Below are 21,454 nucleotides of genomic sequence, written 5' to 3' on the forward strand. Positions count from 1 at the left end.
TTCATTCACCCACCTGTCTCAACTGTGGCAAGGAGGAAAACCCAAACCCACACACCCCCATTGGGTCACTCTGAAGCTGGAATAAGAATTTTTATCCTTTCTTAAATTACACAGCTGAATAATGAGTAGCCTCATCTCTCACACACCCTCTCACACTTAATTCCATTATATGAGTATGTGTAGCTGTAACGCTGCAATAAAAACACAGTCCTCAGAGTGCAATTAGAAGAGTTGAAAGGAAAAGCAGTTAAAAATACTATGTGCTCCTTCTCCCTTTTAGTACATCAGCATTAAATACCTCTGCTACGACATAAACACCTGATGTCCTCCCTCCTCTCCCCAATTATTTAGCATTGTTGGAAGAATCCCAAGCTGACCCCACCCCAGCATCAACGAGGCCAGCTAGCAACAGACGACATCACCCCCATCCATTGAGCAACAGAGATGGGCCCATCGATTCACTCTGCTTGCAGCCTTCCAATACGCTGTAGTCATACTATCCAAGGGTAATCGCTCCCAAGCTTCACCCGCCCACGAACTTCATCTGCATCTATAGAAAGCATCGCACATGCTGCTGCCAGGAAATACAGGGCAAAAAAGGGAAACACTGAATCAACACAGGAACCTTATTCTTTGTGAGGGAGGGGGGAGGGGGGCAATACAAACATCCGGGTGTCAAAAGGCTGTGTGTGATTCTATTTCATTTAACACACCATGGTAAGATTTTTGTCGAATAATTGGCGATGGGGGGGTGAGAGGTAAAGCTCCCTTGGCGTCACTGCATCCGGCCGTTTGATGTAAAGCTCATACCGATCTGTGTGCTTCTAAAGCACGCTCCAGTTGGGGAGATGACAGGTTTGCTCAGTGCATTTGTGGAGGGGAAGGTGGGGGACCCACTCTCCTCCTCTTCCAAGCGATCGAGCAAACCACTCCAAAGCCTCACCTTTCCTATGCTACTACACATACCAAGCAGCTGTCCCACCTCACCATCGCGGGCGCCGATCCCCCCCCCCCCGCTACACACACCCCGACCCCCTTCCTGCACCACCACACGCGCATTGTGGGGCGGGGGTTACGCCCTTCCCTACCAGCTCCCCATCCGCTCCCCTGTCACTCCCTCAACCTCTCGAGACTGACCCCTCCGCCCCATGGCTCCCCCCCCCCCGTGCCTCCTGTCACACACACCCACACACACCATATGTGTGCATTTATAAACATACACATTTATATATATTTACACACACCCTTTTCATTCCTCCTCCTCCTCCTCGCCCGCCCTTCCCCACAGCACTGCAGCAGCCTCACGCCCCGAGTCCCTCACAAGCCCACTCCCTCCCCACCGCTGCCACCATCACAGGAGGCGACACAAAAAGCGCCTTAGCGACAGCGGGCGACGCCACAGGCCCACGGCCGCCGCCGCCGCCCCACACGCGCAACCCTCCGCACGCCCCGGCGGAGGGGCGGCTCGTGTCCTCCGCGCGCCCCGCGCGCATAAAGGGCCCCGGCCCCTCCCCCCTCCCGAAGGAGAAGGGCGGCAGCCAGGCAGCAGGAGGAAGCAGGCTGCCGGCGCTCCCTCCCTCCTTTCCCATTGCATCCATCCCTCCATCCATCCATCCCTTTCCTTCCCTCCTCCCGGCTCACCATCGCTGCGCTTGATCTCCACATAGATCCCTATCTGGATCTTGCCGAAGTTGGCCGTTGCCATCGCGTCATAGAGTGACGGTAGCGGGGGGGGAGGGGAAGGGAGAGAGAAGAAGAGACTGTTCGGGGCCCCGCCGGGCGAGAGAGAAGGAGAAGGGGCGCCCGCGACGGCAGCGGCAGTTTCTACGGGGAAGGGGGAGGGGGGAAAGGGAGGTGGAGGAGGAGGAGAAAAAGGCGCCGGCCGGATACAACAGTCGCCGGGAGCCGCTGCGGCTGCGCACACAATGGAGGCGTCACGGCAGGACCGGCTTGAAGGGGCGGGAGGAGGCGGGGCGGACGCTGGAGTAGCCGCGGAGGCGGCGAGTTGCCCGAGTTTGGCGTGAGGAGACGTCGGGGGCCGCCGCCGCTCGGCGCTCGTTTCGTTCTCGTCTGGGGCGCCCGCGGCCGAGAGGCTCCCCGGCTCTGCCGCCCGCTCCTCTTTCGCTCCCTCACAGGAGCCACACTGGGCGACCTAACATTTCAGACGTGCACAGCTGCTGCCTTCGCCCTTTCCAAGCCCGCCCTACTCCGCCCAACTTCCGTGTGGTGTTAGTACCGACTACTACTAGCACGACTGGACCTAATGACCCCTTTACCTTTTACTACTAGCCCCATTTGGCGAGGAGGGGGTGCGCAGTTTGCCCGAGGCGGGCGAGTGAATCTCTTGAACCGCGAGGTGAAATTTGAACTCCGGTTCAACGCTCAGCTCCTTGCGCAGGATACTGTCTTGAGTCTAAAAAGGGGCACAAAAGTGCCCTTTGAGTTATAAGGTGAGTAGGAAAGAAAGCATGCAGGGTCTGACATTGCAAGCCTGAAAGTTATGGTAGTTTATACAGTGGCATAGCGTGGGGGGTGCAGGGGGGGCCGGCCGCACCGGGCACAACATCTGGGGGTTAGGGTTAGGGGGCGCAAATCCACGGGTTAGGGGGCGCAAATTACTTGCCTTGCCCCGGGTGCTGACAACCAACGCTACGCCACTGAGTTTATAAAACTGACACTTGCCAAGCCATATATATACTTGGCATATCAGCTGCCTGCCCCTGAGGCAAGCGTATCGGCAAGGCAGCTACGGCAATGGCTTGCCTCTCCAAAAGGGTAAGGGAGAATGCAATGCAAAGGTCCAATACCAAGATGAAGGTCTACCAGGCTTGTGAGTTGAGCATGCTCTTTTTGGAAGTGAGTCATGGGCAACTTAAGATCATCAGGAACATGACCTCAACACCTTCCACATGTGCCACATCAGGAAGGTTTTGGGCATCACATGGCAGGACAGAGTTTCAAGCAGAAATACGCTCTCCCAAGCCCACATTCACAACATGTTCGTACTCCTTTCTCAGCTATGTCTACACTGGCTTGGTCATGTCCACAGAATGGAAGATGGCAAGATCCCCAGAGAGCTGGCTTCAAGCACTAGGCCAAATGGCAGACCAACTCTGGTTAAGAGCTCTGCAAATGTAACATGAAGATTGGCAATGTGGAAATCCCTTGTATATAAACGCAGCACTTGGAGACAGTCAGGTCATGTAATCACAGCAGTGACCAGAGCAGAAATGCCTGCTGGGAGCAGCACAGAAAGAAGAAACACCATGGTACACCTCCATCAGCGCAACTGGACGCCTTCATCTGCCCCAACTGCAATAAAACATGACTCTCTTGTATCTTTCTGTAGCCACAGCAGGTGCTGTAACTCTCCAGCAGTTTGACTTTACCCTTCCATTGTCTCCCAACACAGACGGATGACAACCAAAATAAGGTTTATGGATGTGCCAGATTCAAAATTGATCCGATAATAATTTATGCAGGTACAGAAAGTTAAATAGTGCTTAAAATGGACACCTTGACCCCTTTTACTCCCAGTTTTGATACAGGCATCTCATACATCTCTTTCCCATTTTGATAAACTGCTGGTGTACAGTATTTTATTCAGGCTTGCCGAAGAAGGCATGCTTTCATTAGTTTGTGGAAGTTCTGGGCAGTGGTTCAAAAATTTAAGATTTTCCTGCCCTATGCTGGCAACTCCCAGCAAAAACTATGGTGTACGTGTAGTTTAAATTTTGAATTGAGAATTTTGCCACTTCTACGACATTTGCAGAAAGAACAACATAAGGATTCTAAGTGCAGTGCCTGTTTCTTTTGTTATAGAGCATGGCATTATGGTGTAAAGATGAGAACAGGGATTGCCAATGTTTTTGGGCCCTGATGCACATTTAGAAACCCAGAAAACACATGGGCACTACCTGCAATCACATACACACAGTTCAACTATTTTTCAACTTTCAGAACTGAAATGCCATGCATAAAAAAATTATTGTTAGGCCCAACTTTGTGCAGGTTCATGCTATAGCACTGTGAAATGCACTTGAATCTGCTGCATTTAACCACAAGTTGCAGTTCACTGCAGGGTTTGTTAATGGAAGTGCATTTATAACAGAACTAAAATACATTTTAAAAAATAGTAATTATCAAGCAACTACTTTCATATTTTACAGAACTTGAATATTTTAATGTAATTTCCTTTGAAACCCCAAGAAATCACAATGATGTTGTTTTAAAAAACCTAGCAGTTTAAGACATCTCATGTTGAATCAAGTTCTTAAAGCTAGGATGTTGGAAGCTAAGTGTGATATCTTAACAGTCCTGCCCCATAATCGCTAATGATGTGCAGTATTACAAATTGTGCTTACAACTTACAGTTAATGCGCCCACACTTTCCCTTGCTCTTTCAGGCCCAAATTCAAATAAGGAAGATGAAGCACCTATGTTGCCCTCATCCTGCTTTGCCTTATGAAGCACCTGAGCCTCATTAGATAAATCAATCTGTGAGCTGATTTGTGACTATTTGTTGCCTAGACAGTAGCTGGCAGGGTGGATTAAACAGTGGGAAGGGGTCTTCTAGCATTGTTCACTATCCTTATGATGATTCACCATACAGGAGGTTGTGTTTGGCACTGAATGACATGAGTTCAAAATTTATTCTGAATTTGGAATTGCAACATGATGCATGAGAGAAAAATAATTGCAGCAGACATCGGGTTGCTTTGGAACCTGAGATGATCGGGGGCAGTGATATGGATGGGTAAAGCATTACTTTGCTTCAAACTGCCCCCTACTAATGTCATTTCACAACAGGAAATATGTATGGGTCAAGATTTGTGAACTTAATAAGGTAACCTGATATTCTATGTAAGTCCTCTGAGAACCTTTTAGAAGGGGAGATCTGTTGACCTATACATGCACTGAAATATAAATAATCAATCCACCCATTCCTCCTCAAAATCAGCACACTTATCACCTCTATACTGCCATGGTGCAGCTTTCTTGGTCCCTGTGGTCGATCAGCTGGATTGCTTACCAAACATGCTTTCACGTTTCATTACTGGTATTGTCATCCAGTATAGCTACACATATCACACCCCAAGCAGCAATGGTACTACTCACATGTAATGCATCAGACAAGACCCTACCCCACTGTTTAACCCAAGTGTGGGAAAACTTTGGCCTTCCAGATGTTGTTGAACTCCCATCATCCCTTGGCCATTGGCCATGTTTTCTGGAGCTTTGAAGTTGTAGTCCAGCAACATCTGGTGATCTAAAGATTCTTCACAACTGGCTTAGCCCATCCTGCCAGTTACTGACATAAGCAACAAGTGTTTATACTCCACCTTTTTTGGTGTAGTTCGAGGTATTTACCCCTTTTATCCTTAAAACAACTGAGAGGAGGAAATCATCCAGTGTCTCACCCAGTTATCCGGTGTGCTTTGTGCCCAAGCAGGAATTTTAATACAGCTCCAAATCCAACACAAACCAGTTTATCATAGTGGCTGTAAGCATGCTTTAACTACCCGACACATTCACAATTTGCTTCCTTTGTTGTGTTGGTGGAGTATAAACACCTGCTTGTGTTGGTGGAGTGTAAACACCTGTTTGACTAGGCTTGCAAAGTTTTATCTCCACAACTGCACAAAACAACGCAGTAAGACCTTAATCCTGTGCCCTTTGTACAAAATCACTACATGTAATTCACAGTAACTGCCTTGGATTAACAACTTGCCTGATTCTGTACACATAAATAACATGGATTGGAGTTCCTACATAATGCATACTAACTGAAAGCATGGGGAGTAACCTCTGCTCACTCCTTTTTGACCTCCCTATTTTTTAGTGTGATATGGTTTTTAGAGAGTAACTAATCCCATCTAAATGATCCTGAATATGAACCTTTGTATTTCTTCACCCAATTCCTTCTGAAGATCAGAAGGATCTTCTGTCCCTGTACTGAATCTGGCCCCCCACTTTCCATCCCTAGAGGCAAGAAAAGGGTGTGAATGTGAAGCATCTTCAGCAGTGGGCCTTGACATCCATCAGGAGTCTGATCTGCCATACAGTGGTACCTCATGTTACGTACTGTCTCCTTTGCAAACACTTTGGGTTACGTGCTCCGCTAAACCGGAAGTACGTTTCCTTGTTGCGAACTTTGCCCCGGGATGCAAGCGGAAGTTGCACTCCGGCGGCGCACGCTCAGCGGGAAGCACCATTAGCCTCATGTTACGAGCTGTTTCCGGTTACAAATTGACCTCTGGAACCAATTAAGTTTATAACCAGAGGTACCACTGTACTCCCTTGTCAAAACGAGCTGGTGACAAGAGCAGTAAACATTCCTCTACCTACCTAATAGTTTGCCTGTCTTTCCTCATGGATTCTTCAGTGTTTAGTTTTGATTTGGGTATTCCAGAGAACAAAGGCAATAAAAATGAATTTAGTGATCTATAATATGAAAAGTAAGGGAAGCACATGAAAGAGTACATCCCCTTAAGTCTGTTCCCATGAAATTTCTCCTGGGAATACTGGAGGAAGGTTTGAGAACACTGATTAATGTAGATTTAGGCCTGATACTCAGCCCTGGTGTGGCAGTTAGGCTGGTAGCTTTGCTTTATATAAGCATCTTCCTCCCACTTTTTAATTGGCTATTTAAAAGGTAACTCATACTTTTAAAAACAACTTGTATTTATTGAACACCCTACATCTTTTTTTTCCTCCCCAGGTGAGTATGGATGGTGTATAAGATCAGAATTCAAGAGATTCTGCTTAAGGGTCAATACCCAGCTCTCTCCCCCTGAGCTTTCTATATAAAAAGCAGCCTCTGGAGGAGTGTCAAGGTTGCATCACTGCAGAAGAAGGACTTAACCTTATCCAGTGGCGTAGCGTGGGGGGTGCAGGGGGGGCCGGCCGCACCGGGCGCAACATCTGGGGGTTAGGGTTAGGGGGCGCAAATCCACGGGTTAGGGGGCGCAAATTACTTGCCTTGCCCCGGGTGCTGACAACCCACGCTACGCCACTGACCTTATCCCATGCTGTTTTCCTGATCTAAAGGTAGCCAGTGGGGCAAATAGCAGCTTTGGATAGGGTTGTTTACATCAATCCAAATCAGTTACTTTTAAGAAAAAATAGAAACATCCTCTCATCAAGTATGGCCTCTTAAAGTACTCTGTCTGAGAAGTACGGGCTTTGTGTGCTGCTTTTTTTACAGGAAACTTTTAAAGACATTGGCATTATCTAAGTACGTTAATGAATTAATTTACTTTTTCATACACACTTAGTTAACATTATGGGACCTAAAATGTGGGCAGGTCCACCAGGCTATATTGGTCCACTTCACTTTTTTCCTTTTGGCCCAAAGGACTTCAATAGTGTTAATTTCTTTGTGCACATGAGCAAAACTAATTTCCCCAGAACTGTGCTTAAGCTTCCCCTTTTCAGCAATTGTAGTAAAATCATCTCAATAAAACTAACAGCTTGTATTAATTCCTGCTCCCACCTGAACAATTTAACCTTATTAAGAACAGCAATTCCTCTTAATTGACCAAAATAAAATTGGTGCATATTCACCAGTCCACTTCTGTCTCCTAATTTTTCTAATTCAGACACTTGTTCACATAAAACAGTAAGGCTGCATATAATTTATGCACCTGAAAAAGTCCAAATCCTCTTGTATTGGACAATCTTTCACTAAACAATAATAGGTGATCACTCTGGACTGAGTTTCTGTCATTCCTATCACATTATTATTCATGTGTACGATATCTTTAAAAACTAATAAGCTATAGATATGATTTTGGAAAATGACAAATACTGAATAGAAAAGATGATTTGATGGTAGCTGAAAAGCTGAAAGTGGACATTTTTGTTTCCTAGTATTGTGACTTCACTGAAGCAGCAATAGCAGCTCAACTCTCTTCCAGTTCCCTCCTTCCTACTCAATCCCCCTTTAAGCATCTCATTCACCGTATGGTGTAGCTTTTTAACACTACCCCCAGCTGAGTATAACACTTCATGAATAATAGCATTAGGAAGCAAGACTACAAAGTACTGCAAATACAAGAACAGTTACATCTACAGTGATACAAAGCTTTAAAATATTCTTTTTGCTCTGAAATAAAAAAGTAGACTTTTGTGTAGGGAAAGACAAACGACACCACCGAAAAATCCCCACACAGCATTTTATTCAATTTCCTATAGTTCTGTCAAGAAATAATATTCGGTTTTGCTATATAGCCATCACCATGATAATGTTTATTGAGGTTAGAGGATGGATTTCAAAAATTAATCATATCTGAGCTTGCACATATTTTGAGTAGAAATATAATTTAAAGTGATGTCTCTTAAAGATTTTTACAACAACAGCATTTATATCCAATATCTAAGCATATATAGCTTAGATTTCTATTTAGTGAAAATTAGTATGCAGGTAGTGTTCTGAAACCATAAGTACACATTTGTCTCAAATGTCCATTTTATTGTGCATTCATGACGATTTGTGCTCATGATGATATCAGGGTGGTCACACGTGATCCTGCTTTTGATACTGTTTGTGCTTGCAAATGTTTTGGGGTAGTCACACGGCTTCATCTCTAAACAGTGCATATCCCATCACTTCCTGCTGAAATCCTGCAACTTGTTATCCCACAAATGTTCTGGTTTATTTTTTACCTGTTTTTGGTGCAGTAATGTGGAAGCATTGGGGAAGCATTGCAGAACAAGTAATTAAGCAGAATAAACCCACTACTGGTGCACTATGACCATGTCAAGAATAGGCGTGCAACACTGGTGTCAGAAGTGGGGTTTCCTGGAGGAAGGGCCTGTGAGTAAGGTGCACCTGTGCTGAAATAGGAGGAGAAATAGCTACAGACCTTGAGCAGCTTGAGAAAATAGAACAACATCAGAACAAGCAGTTTGAGCAGATGCTCTAGCAGCAGCAGTGGTGACAGATGGAGCAGCAGAACCAGTTGTTTGATATAATAGAGCCACGACTAGCAGAGTGGTAGGGAAGTCTCCATGGAATGGAAAGTGTGACTCCATGCAACGTGCGAGCGTGCCTGATGTGATGCTACAGGGGGTTAAAAGTGACCCAGGAGCACAGCTGCATGGCATCCAGAGGGAAGGGGTGGCCAAAGAGATCCAGAGCATGGATGGGCAGCTATGAGGCTTGGACTCCAAAGGGCTGCAGTCAGTAGCTGAAGGCAAGGGAGAAGACAATGCTTCCGAGAAGGGTGCACTGTCTGAAGCCAAGGAAATGCTGATTAATTTCTCTACTCCTTGGGAGCCTGCTGTGGAAAAGGAGCAGGAGGGATTGGGGGTGCCTGTAAGTGTGCAGTGGCTGTTGTTAATTGATTTCTTCACCCCCTGTGTGCTTTCTGTGGAAGAGAGGAAGCAGGAAGAATCAGTGCCTGTGGAGATGCCAGAAGATGAGGTGTGTGAGAGAGAGAGGAAGAGGAAAGTAAATTAAGCAAGGCCATTAGGAAGACTACAGAGGATCAAAGGGACGCTTTGCAAAAAAGCAAATGGGTGAAGCCCCTCAAGAGCTTAGAGTTGAGAGGAGTTACGTGACGGGAAAGCAAAAAGGCAGAAGGCAGGACATGATGGCTAATATCTATTTGAAAGAGGCAAGACCCTCTTGGAGTGTAATGTAAGGAACCCCTCTATCATATGCTCTGGTTGTTAATATGTATAAATAAACCATATATCTAAAGACACCACTGTCTTCTGTGCCTCATTTTCCAAAAGAAACAGACCCTGGGTAAGCATGTCTAGAACTCCCTGGAATATTGCTCCACTCAGAGATTGAGGGTGGTATACAACAATATTCTCCTGTAAATGTTTGTGTTCATTACAGCTTATGGCTGAAACCAATTAAGTGAACTTGGCTGTATCTTGGTGTTAGGTATTGGTGGGGGCAAGGGAGACAGGTGATTGTTTAATAATAAAAAGAACAGTTATTAATAACTGAAGTTTACTTAATTCTAGCTGAAATATGCAGAGCTTTTACAGTTCAAAATATGGCAGATATTAATATATTTTATTGTACTATTTAATATTCATATTTTCCCTTTCTTCTGTAAACTGTGTCCAGAGGACAGAATAATTGTGTCCTAAATCTTCTCTTGCTTTTAGAAACATTTCCCTCCCTTAACTGGATTTCACTTTTACATAACTGAAAACATTCACTGAAGGGCACAGTTCAAGTTTGATTTCTTTTCAGAAAATTGCAGAAGTTGACCCTTCTGGTCCCAAGACCTTTCCTAATGGTAGATGTCTTTCCTTCATTACCACTTTCCTTAATGAAGCATTAGAAAGGATCAGTTAAGTCAGAAAACTGTATGGACTCTACTGTCAGGCTGTAGAAGAGAAATGGATGCTTAATTGAAGAAGAAGTACATTTCAAATTGACCTGCAATCCAATCCTATCCTCTGGATGAAGATAAGATTACCACTACTCAGTCCCTTACACTAGTGTAATTTAGAGTTATGCTGGTTTAAGGGTATTTTTATGCCCTTGTAACCATAAACCAGAGTAGGTGCTACATTCCCTCGCCTCACAAGGTTGTTGTAAGGATAAAATGAGGAGGGAAGAACCTTGTACACCATCTTGAGCTCCTTGGAGGAAAGATGAAATATAAATGTAAGAAATAAATAAAAATATTTTTAACCTGCCAAGGAAAAGAAACTGGCAGTGCTAGGGAGGACTGGAAGAGTAGCCAGCTTAGCAGGGTCTTTTCCTCCACCAAGTTTTAAACCCACCTCTCTGTGCTGGCATAAAGTTACGACAGTACAACAACTGTCATAACTAAATATGCACCCACTGGAGTTAATGGGCTAATTTCATTTCCATGCTTTTCCTTTTTCCCTCCCCAAGTCACAGCAGGATCCATGCAGACTAGATTTTCTCATTCCTGTCATATTGTAAATCTGTGTTCACAGGCCTCTCTTCGTGGAGAGGAAAATGAGATACCTTCCCCAGTTAAATATTCATTGAAAATCCAGTTTGAACATGCTACTATTGGAAATTTTTTTAAGAATCAGCAGTGTGCACTGTTCCTGTTAAGACAGAAGATAGTGTATCCCTGCAGCTACATTCACTTCAAGTTGCTGGGGGAAAGAAATACTTGGTAGCTCTCCAGAAGTATTTTTGCACCTTGCCAAATGGAGCTGTTGAAGAATTCAAGCTAGCAATCTCTTAAACTGAATGAAATTAGACTTTAATGTTGGGCATTGCTTTTCAGTCAAATACATTTGAAAGGGATTCGTTAGTGAGGGATAATAAAAAAAGTGTTATTAGCTTGCAGCTGAACATTTGTTCTGAATATTATTGAGCCCTAGATTCTCTGTAAGCATCTTGGGATGCGTGAAATTCATTTTTTATTCCCCCCCTTTTTTTAAGCGCAACAGATTTATCTGTGTCATTAAATGCTCTTAGAACAATGTCTTGCTAATGACAGAAAAGCAACCTTATAACAACTTTTTTCTTTCTCCTTCCCAATCCTTTGTCTTGAAGGACTTTGGCAGGAACTGTCCTATTATGCATCTTTATAAGCCACTTTGGGAGCCCTTTTAACTGAAGAGCAGGTTAAAATCCTTCAAATAAATAAATAGAACTGATTTTTGGGTCTTGCCAAATAACAAAACATAAAATACAAGATGAGGTTAACTTACATTGTAGAGAAGACTTGTATTATAAGACTAATGAGGGCTCTATTCTTACATTGCTATCTCAAAATGTATAATGTTGACACAAAACTGCTGTCATCTCACTACTGACCCATCTAGTCCGTTATGGTGTATTCTAGCTCTCCACAGTAGAAGAGCTTCCCAAAAAGAAGGTACAAGTATTTGACCCCAGCACCTTCTACATGTGAAGATACATATGTTCTACCATTCAGCTGTTTCCCATGCCAGTCTATAAGCCAGTACTTTGAAAGCAGAAAAAAAGCTTCTGCAGATTTTAGTACAGTGGTGCCCCGCAAGACGAATGCCTCGCAAGACAAAAAACTTGCTAGACGAAAGGGTTTTGCGTTTTTTGAGCTGCTTCGCAAGACAAATTTCCCTATGGGCTTGCTTCGCAAGACGAAAACGTCTTGCAAGTTTGTTTCCTTTTTCTTAACACCGTTAATACAGTTGCGACTTGACTTCGAGGAGCAACTCATAGAACGCGGTGTGGTAGCCTTTTTTGAGGTTTTTGAAGACTTTGGTGATTTTTGAAGCTTTTCCAAAACTTTCCCGACACCGTGCTTCGCAAGACGAAAAATTCGCTAGACGAAAAAACTCGCAGAACAAATTAATTTCATCTTGCGAGGCACTACTGTATGCAAAGCAGTGCCCATTTGTACAAACATATCAAGTCAGTAGTGATCACCTTTCAAATATGTATGCCCACTGGATCCTGGGAACCTCATAAAAATGGCACATTTCTGTCCTTCATGATTGGTGAGGTATATTTTTGAAAGCTTCAGTGAAGATGCCTAAATCCACCGAGTAATCAGAAGCAGGCTTCTATGTGGCGCCTGTTGACTTTGTCCATGGAGTTTTCTTGGCAGGGATACTGGAGTGGCTTGCCGGTTCCTGCTTATTTAACTTATATGCAGAATTCATCATGTGAAAGGCTGGGCTGGATGAATCCCAAGCCGGAATTAAGATTGCTGGAAGAAATATCAACAACCTCAGATATGCAGATGACACAACCTTGATGGCAGAAAGTGAGGAGGAATTAAAGAACCTTTTTAATGAGGGTGAAAGAGGAGAGTGCAAAATATGGTCTGAAGCTCAACATCAAAAAAACTAAGATCACGGCCACTGGTCCCATTACCTCCTGGCAAATAAAAGGGGAAGAAATGGAGGCAGTGAGAGATTTTACTTTCTTGGGCTCCATGATCACTGCAGAGGGTGACAGCAGTCACAAAATTAAAAGACACCTGCTTCCTGGGAGAAAAGCGATGACAAATGTAGACAGCATCTTAAAAAGCAGAGACATCACCTTGCCAACAAAGGCCCGCATAGTTAAAGCTTTGGTTTTCCCAGTAGTGATGTATAGAAGTGAGAGCTGGACCGTAAAGAAGGCTGATTGCCAAAGAATTGATGCTTTTGAATTATGGTGCTGAAGGAGACTCTTGAGAGTCCCATGGACTGCAAGAAGATCAAACCTATCCATTATGAAGGAAATCAGCCCTGAGTGCTTACTGGAAGGACAGATCCTGAAGCTGAGGCTCCAATACTTTGACCACCTCATAAGAAGAGAAGACTCCCTTGAAAAGACCCTGATGTTGGGAAAGATGGAGGGCACAAGGAGAAGGGGATGACAGAGGACGAGATGGTTGGACAGTGTTTTCAAAGCTACAAACATGAGTTTGACTGAGCTGTGGGAGGCAGTGGAAGACAGGAGTGCCTGGCTTGCTCTGGTCCATGGGGTCACGAAGAGTCGGACACAACTAAACGACTAAACAACAACAAAATGCGTGGTGTGTCCTTCAGACTGGGTCTCGTGCTCATGAGTGTGCTGTGCACAATTAAATGCATCCAAATCCTTAACTATACTTCACTATACAGAGAAGGTTGTGTGCAATGCCACTAGCTTTGCAAAGCTGCTATCTGTTTGGAGATCAGCAGTGATGAGCCTTGTCAAAGCAGCAGCAGTCTTATCTGTGTGCCTCAATATCCAGGACCCAGAGTTTCTGTGTTCCATATGGATCAAGGGCTACTTTTTAGACTTGGTCACTTGTATCCCAGTCATTTGTTCCTACTGCCCAGCACATACTCATACCACTTTGCACAAAAACAAAAAGCATGCTACTATTTCAAATGACTGCAGAAGTCTTAGTCTTATAATACAAGTCTTCTCTACAATGTAAGTTAACCGCATCTTGTATTTTATGTTTTGTTATTTGGGACAAATCATGGAACTAGAGAATGCACACCAAAATTAATCAAAATGTGCACATTAAATTGCATTAATTATGTGAGTGCAGTGTTTGTTTCTGTGCTCTATCTTGAGCTCACTTGGAAAAGAGTTTTTTCAACATGATTAAGCAAATTCAACTGCCAGTATACCACATCTCTTATAAAATCTATCCTGTGTGACATTGTCTTTGTAATCATAATTGCTAACAGTCCTTATATCTTTATAATTCTTAAATGTTGCAAGTCCTACCATACATACACACCTTCACTTGAAGAGAGAAAGAATCCCCAATAATCATATAGAAATAGGCATAGCAATTTTACCACAAAAGCCACACCGATAGTCAAGAAATAGAAGGGGGAGAGAAGAATACACCTGTCCTTAGGGCAAAGTGGATGTTGGATTCCTTGAGGGCACTCAGTAGAATTCTCGTTGGAGCTTTGAGAGCTAGCTAAACTTTTAAAATCTAGGGCTTTTAAACCCAATTTCAGCCAGCACATTCTAATGGAGAAGGGAGGGGCCTTTGGGGTGAGCAATTCCTATAATTTCCATAATTTTATTGTCCTATTGAATTTTATCCCAGAGGTTTGTGCTTGCTTCCCACTTTGCCCATCTTGCTTAATTAACAGGTGGAAGAAGGGTAGCAAAACTGGTCATCCTTGTCTGCTTCCTGTCTCAAAGTTACCCCAACATTATTTTGATGGCAATCCAGTCAGGTGTTAAATAGATTTTAATGGTAGCTAGACTTACATGTGCTGATCCTTATACAAGGTGTGAGGAGATCAGGACATTTCCTGAATGCCTCTCAGGACATTTGTTTTTAAAGATCAGACAGGTACCAGGGCTCAAGAAAGTTCATAATGGAAGGTGTCTTGTCATATACTAGTTATGTCAGTCTTTTTATTTATGGCATTATTTACAAAAATAAACCATAGAGATCAGATTGACACATTCTTATTCACACCAGTGTGATAGGATTGTTGGTTCTCTTATTGGTGCTTCATTTCCTTTAAGAGCAGCCAGCTACACCGAAAATTAGAAGAAGCTTTCTCTGGCATGCAGATAAGTGAAGGGGGAAGCTTCACTTGCAAAACTTCTGTATGTCTATCTGCTTTTGAAAGAACAGCAATGGGGTCATAAATAAAAAAGGATGGGAACCCAAATCTGAAGACTGCTTCCATCTTACATTTAAAATAACTGTGTTGACAATATGACATTTTACATCTCACCAGTGTAAATCTAGAACATTATAATGTATTTGTAATCTGATTTTGCAAAGTGCAGGATTGGCGGACTGTACAGACCAAAGGTGGCCAAGAATCTAGTTCTTTCTTAATTAGGATGGAGCTTGTTGGCACGAGGCTTAATGCTTTTAAATCTTTGAAATAAGGTATTACACTGTTTCAAGCTGTCACAGCTTTTCTGATGGAAATTTCCCTACAAAGAAGGCTAAAGAACACTGTGGCAGGAATATAAAATGGACAGAGACTGTTGGCTTTAGTGGAACAAAATATTTATCATACCAACAAAGTATTATTTAGGGCTTCTCTTCTCAGTTCTGAAATCTGAAGCATTTTTGTGAAATAGAATAAGAACCTGGGTTTTGACACTCATTTGTAAGACAAGCCACAAAAGGCTGCTTTGATGTTTGAGTGGAAAGCAAGATCATAGCTGATGATCAGACAGCTGTGCCAGTCTTCAGTATAAAGCACAATAAGCTTGCTTTATTTCAGGAATCTGTTTCTGTGGAAATAAAGCTCACTTATTTTTAATATTTTAGAAGATAAATCTTCAAAGGCAAGTATGCAAAATATTTAGGTCACATTTTGTTTTCTTGAAACCTTATTTAGTCTGTTCATCATTAAATTTGAGCAAAATAATTTACTCAACAGCAAACATGATTATGTATGTTTCAAAAACAACAAAGCCCTTTTCTAGATATTTGGCCTATAGTAAAAGTATCAAATTATGGTTGCCAACTGACCAGGAAAAACTTCCTTGTCTACACTTGTGTCTAAAAACAGGCTTTACCAGCAGGTAAAACTTATCATAGTATGGATATAAGCATTTTCACCAGCAAATGTTTGAGATCAAATGGCTGTTAGTGGCAAGGAACAGAAGCAGAATAACAGCCAGCCTATGGTAAGCACTGAAAATAGAACATGCCTTTTTGTAAAGGGCACATGAGCTCCTTAATTAATATTAGTTACTTTGATTTATCCTCTTTTTCACAAGTGTAGGTGGTTTAACACAAGCTAAAGAGTGTGATTTGATCCTCAGACTGTAATATAAGATTCTGATCCTGCAAATACTTCACTAGTGCCAATCCTATGATGTAAATGCAACTGAAATATTAATAGATGAGAAAACACAAGTGTTGTGGGGGTGGCTGTGTGTGATTTCTGAATCAGATGGTTTGTTTGCCGTAGACAAAAAAAATCTAAAGCTGGAAAGTAAATAACTTGAAGAGTAACGTCTTTGAAGCTGCTACTTTTGCTGCCGCTTCTCATATTCATTTATTGTAAAATAAATATAGAAGTAAAATTGCTTTGTTGTTGTTTTTTATGGCCAGTTGTCTAGTAAATACAGAAGCCTTATAGGGCATGGCTTTCCAGGCTTAAGAATGCAACAGAACTGGAGAAGGGGTTCAACCACAGAAACCACTTACTATGAGCAAGAGTAACTTTAGAACAAATTCCCACTCAGCCACTCAGGACGGAGATGATCAATGAAAATTTAAATTGGGGAGGCACAGAATTGAGCATTGTTTCATAAACCTATTAGATATTTGAAAATGTCAAGAAGCATATAGATAGAGGCGATCCAGTCACTGGTGGAGGAAGAGGGGGGGAGTGCACTGCCCCTGGCACCACTATCCCAGCGGGGTGCCATCATGGCTGCCCCCCCCCGTGCTGGGCACCACACCCCCGCAGGCAGTGTGCCATGCCCCCAGGACACATGCCACACCCCGGGGCGTATGCCATGCCCCTTGCAGGTGGTGCGTCACGCCCCTGTGGGTGGTGTGCCACTCACCCGGGACGTGCGCCAGCCATGCCCCTATCTTCTATCCACCCCCGGTGCCAGAGCATGAAGCTCCGCCACTGGATCCAGTTGACATAGTATACTTGGAGTTTCGAAAAGCTTTTGATAAGGGACCTCACCAAAGAGTAAGCTTAGCAGTGATGGAATGAGAGGAGAGGTCATCCTGTGGATCAGGAATTCATTAAATATCAGGAAACAGAATAGGAATAAATGGACAGTTCTTTGAATTGAGTAATGTAGAAAGTGGAGTCCCCCAAGGATCAGTATTGAGACATAAGATTTTTTATTTGTTCATAAAAAAAATCTAGAGTTAACGTTGAGCAGTGTGGTGGCCACGTTTTCTGATACTAAACTGTTCAAGGTTATTAAGGCAAAAACGGATTGCAAAGAGCTCCAAAAAAAACCCCTCCAAATGGAATAAATGTGGGAATGTTAAGGATAGTAGGAAAGGATATATTGAATAAGTATTATCCTTCCTTGACTCACGCTAATGAGTGATGTAGCAGAACAGATTCCCCTCAATATAGCAGGAAGCTAGTTTGCAGATTCATTTGAATCTCTTTAGTTAAGTAATCCAGTCTGGCTTGCCCAAATGGATTATTCCTGGTGTCCCCTTTTTATCTCTCTTAAAAGAATAAAGACGCAAGAGTCTTTCCTTCAAAGTAACAAGAAGTTTACTCACATTTCATTTCACGATTTGATCCCTGAAAGGCAGGCTTTAGCTAGCAGTTACATAACTGAGTTTATCTCATATGAAGATTGAGATTATGTGTTGCTGGCTGAGAGCCAGCAGACAGCAAAATTACATTAAGAGGGAAAAATGGCTGCAGGATAGCAGCATGACAGCAAGAGGGCAGCAAACAAGAGATGAGAGCAAGAGAGAAGATGGCTGCATGACTTGGCTCTTTTATGGAGTAAGTCAGAGCCATGCCCATCTCCCAGATAGCATGCAGGGGGAGGATGCTCCAGACCAGTGGAACAGGACGTTACACCGACTGGAGTAACATCCCCCTGCCTATGCCTAGGGAAATAAGGAATGTTGCATTTGACTGTTCCAATGGATTACATCCCACAATAAATGGGTGGTAAAATGGCAAATGCAGTTCAGTGTAAACAAGTGTAAAATGATACATCAGGCAATGGCTTTTTCCATCTGCTTTGCCCCACCCTCCATCTCTAGGAGTCTTCATAAGGGAGCTGTTTCCAAACAAAGAATTGTGAGGGGAAGAGGGACTTTGCACTGGCTGTAAGGCAATGGCCTTTTCCACCTGCCTTGCCCCACCCTCCAGTCCCGGGAGCCTTTCCTGGACCACATCTTTAAGAAAAGCAGAAGACAAAAGACAGTCTGTTGACTAAAAATCTTTATGGGTGGGAGAGCCAGGCATAGAATTCCTGGCAGCTCTTGATACCTTTTAAAAAACAAAACAAAAAACATTGGTGAGGTTCTGCACATTAAGATCCACAAATTCCTTTGAACACTGATGGGGTGAGATTTTTCAGCTGCCTCTTATAAAATTTATTTATAGCACGCCCTTTACCATGCAGTTTGTAACCCAGAGTTACTAACAGTCCAGCGCAATTAAACCATGGAGCATCTTTCACCTTAAAGACCTGAACAAAACATATTTCTGGACATAACTTCTAAAGGTATACAGTGATGACATCAGATGGTACCTTATAGGGGAGGGCATTCCACAACTTGGGGGTCACCACAGAGAAGGCCTTTTCCCAAGCTTCACCTGGTGGTAGAGCTACCAGCAGGGTGGTAGCTTTAAATATTTCTGGGTCCAGGCAGGGCCTCTTAAGGCAGGTTGTTGAACTACAACTCCTATCAGCTCTCACAAGCAAATTCATGGCTAGGGATGATGGGAGTTGTAGTTCAATAACATCTGAAGGAAAAATGTGCTAATGAGGGAGCTGCAGGTGATTTGGGTGATTTCTCTCATCTTAGCAGCTGGCACAAATAACATTCAGGGTTCTTAGGAGAAGGGAATGTGGCAGAACCCCTTAAACAGGGAACTCTAGGCTGAAAGTCTGGTATTTCATTCCCTAGTACTGAGAAAACTGAGTCAAGGTTGAAAACTGCCTCAAGGTTAGTAAGACTGCTAGGAAGGATCATGCTGGCCTTTCCCATTTCTCTCCTTACCAGCCATCACAAACAATTTTCATGGTTCTCAGGTGGATCCCTTTGAGTGGGTCCCAGGCTAAAACGTGAGCAGAACAAGCTTGGCAGTTTGGGACAATGGAGTTACTTTATGGGAACACAGTTGGCTAACAACACTATGTTGAAACAATAATTAAAAACTTCAGAAGCAATATGTGATAATATACCGTATTTTTTGCTCTATAAGATGCACTTTCCCCCTCTTAAAAAGTAAAGGGAAATGTGTGTGCGTCTTATGGAGCGAATGCAGGCTGCGCAGCTATCCCAGAAGCCAGAACAGCAAGAGGGATCACCACGCAGCGAAAGCAGCGATCCCTCTTGCTGTTCTGGCTTTTGGGATTCAGAATATTTTTTTCTTATTTTCCTCCTCTAAAAACTAGGTGCGTCTTATGGTCTGGGTGTGTCTTATAGAGCGAAAAGTATGGTACTAAGTAGCATCAAAACAGCAGAGAAAAGGGATAAAAAGCTATCAAAAATTGTAATAGGAAAGCTTCTAAGCATTAAAACCATTTCACTACAGGGGCATGGTCCCAAAACTTTCCACAATGTTAGGCTATAAACCTCCAGGGTAAGGATAATAATTACACCATTTGGTAGAGCTGCCATACATCCTGATTTTCCAGGACATGTCCTGGAATTTGCCTCTGAAAATGGTGTCCTGGATTATTTTTCGGAAATTGGGCAAATGTCCTGGAAAGCCAGCAAAAGGTATTAAATTGTGACAAGATGCCTAAAAAAGCTCCAAAACTCAAAAATTCTTGCAGCTTTTACTAAAAAAAACTTCAACAACTGTTTAAAAAAATATGACAACCCTACTATTTGGACTCTTTGTAGCTATATCACAAGCCACATGAGACAGAGCAGAGTCTTGCTTACAGCTCTCCCTGTGCTGGAGTGTGAAATGTCAGAAGCATTTGTGGGAGCTCCCCACACAATTTGGAGCCTTCATGAGCCACAATTTGCATTGTGTGTGAATGCCCAAATAGGCTTATGTCTGTCTGCAGCTTAACCCCATCATCTAAGACCTATCCAACACAAATTGGTGCAAGCATTGTAATCGTTTTAACACTTCTTCCCTGAGCGTTCCTTGTTCAGGTTTTTGCCCCTGCAGTTCCTCATTATTTGTCCTCTGCCTTTGACCTTTTGCCTTGAGCCTGGGCAGTGGTGAGTTTTTTATGATGAGATGCTATCCGCTGACTGCTCTCAACATTACTCAAAAGATCTGCCCATATACAGGAGGAAATCTGATGTCTGTAGGCTAGGGTGTGATTGTGACACCACAGCTTAATCCCTTGACAACTCTTTGTTATAGAAACTGGCGTCCTTTGCAGGAGCCTGACCTTTGGCAAGCAGGAACATTTAGCATTGAGATGCAACTGAGAATTACACTCTTACACAGCAGAGGCACTGGAGGGGAAAGGGACTAGCAAACTAAGTGTTCATCAAGAAATATGCAAGAGCCTTTTGGCTTCATTTTGTTCCAAGTGGTTTAGCATTATGACGACCAGTTGCAAATCACCAGCTTGCATATGCTAATTTATATGTACAGATGCAAATTTAGAAATAATAATTTAAATAAATAGAAATGCAGTCCATCTCACCATATTGGGGAATACTGACCAAGTGACCTGTGTTTCTATTAAGTCTTGATGATACAAACAACCTGCTCACCTAGAGAAGGGAGCTGAATTAATCAATGACTGCAGAGAAAGTATATTTTTCGTTCTTTGTTTCTTTGTTACAGCAACTGTAATTGGTGCTTGAATATTCCATCACTACGGATTCCTGGACCCTTCTTAACAACGCCAGTCCATGTCAAAAAGCTTTCACTGTTCACGCTTGCTGCAGAATCTTTTATTGGAAGCTGGGATCTTTTCTTTTCTTTAAAAAAGATGCTTCATTTTCATATCTTAGCCATATGCACCTTTGAGAAAATCCCTCTAACTCATCCTAGGCTAAAGCCCAGTGACACAAATGAGACTCTGCTTATCTGCAGCAGAGGTTTACTGTGTGTCACTGCCAATTAGGGTGCCAATAAGCAAAAAGAGGACAAGGCTCTGCAAGTTGGGGGTGGGTGGGATTTCAGCAGGTGCAGCTTCATGACAATTCCCTCTTCTAGACAGTGATCCGCTGCGCAGAAGCCCTGACCTCTTTTGTATGGGGACAGTCTACTGATAATTTGGCCATTGTGGGGAGAAACTTGGAACAATTTAAAGACTATGCTTTTCATCCCCTGCCCCAAGTTTGCAGGATGAATAATAATAATAATAATAATAATAATAATAATAATAATAATAATAATAATAATAATTATTATTATTATTATTATTATTATTGATATA

At 43.0% G+C, this 21,454-nt stretch overlaps 1 protein-coding gene and 1 long non-coding RNA gene across 7 annotated transcripts in view; one reads left to right on the forward strand and one right to left on the reverse strand.

Annotated features, from left to right (window-relative positions):
* The window catches only part of KIF2A (kinesin family member 2A), a 50,182-nt gene extending 48,344 nt beyond the window's left edge, over positions 1-1,838 (reverse strand). For all 6 annotated transcript variants that reach the window (XR_014012862.1, XM_081212812.1, XM_081212809.1 and 3 more), the window contains exon 1: positions 1,642-1,838. Coding sequence is in view for 5 of the 6 variants with exons in the window: in XM_081212812.1 (XP_081068938.1) it covers positions 1,642-1,705 (64 nt within the window). In the remaining variant the exon portion in view is untranslated. The remainder of the gene's footprint in view (positions 1-1,641) is intronic.
* Positions 1,839-2,030: 192 nt separating this feature from the next.
* Positions 2,031-6,865, forward strand: LOC308597387. Its single transcript, XR_014012915.1, has 3 exons — positions 2,031-2,450; positions 3,018-4,499; positions 6,722-6,865. It is a non-coding gene; the product is annotated as an uncharacterized lncRNA (long non-coding RNA).
* The last annotated feature ends 14,589 nt before the right edge of the window (positions 6,866-21,454 follow it).

This window comes from Podarcis bocagei (genome assembly GCF_964188305.1).
Source record: "Podarcis bocagei genome assembly, chromosome: 11".
In the NCBI taxonomy this organism is placed as follows: Eukaryota; Metazoa; Chordata; class Lepidosauria; order Squamata; family Lacertidae; genus Podarcis; species Podarcis bocagei.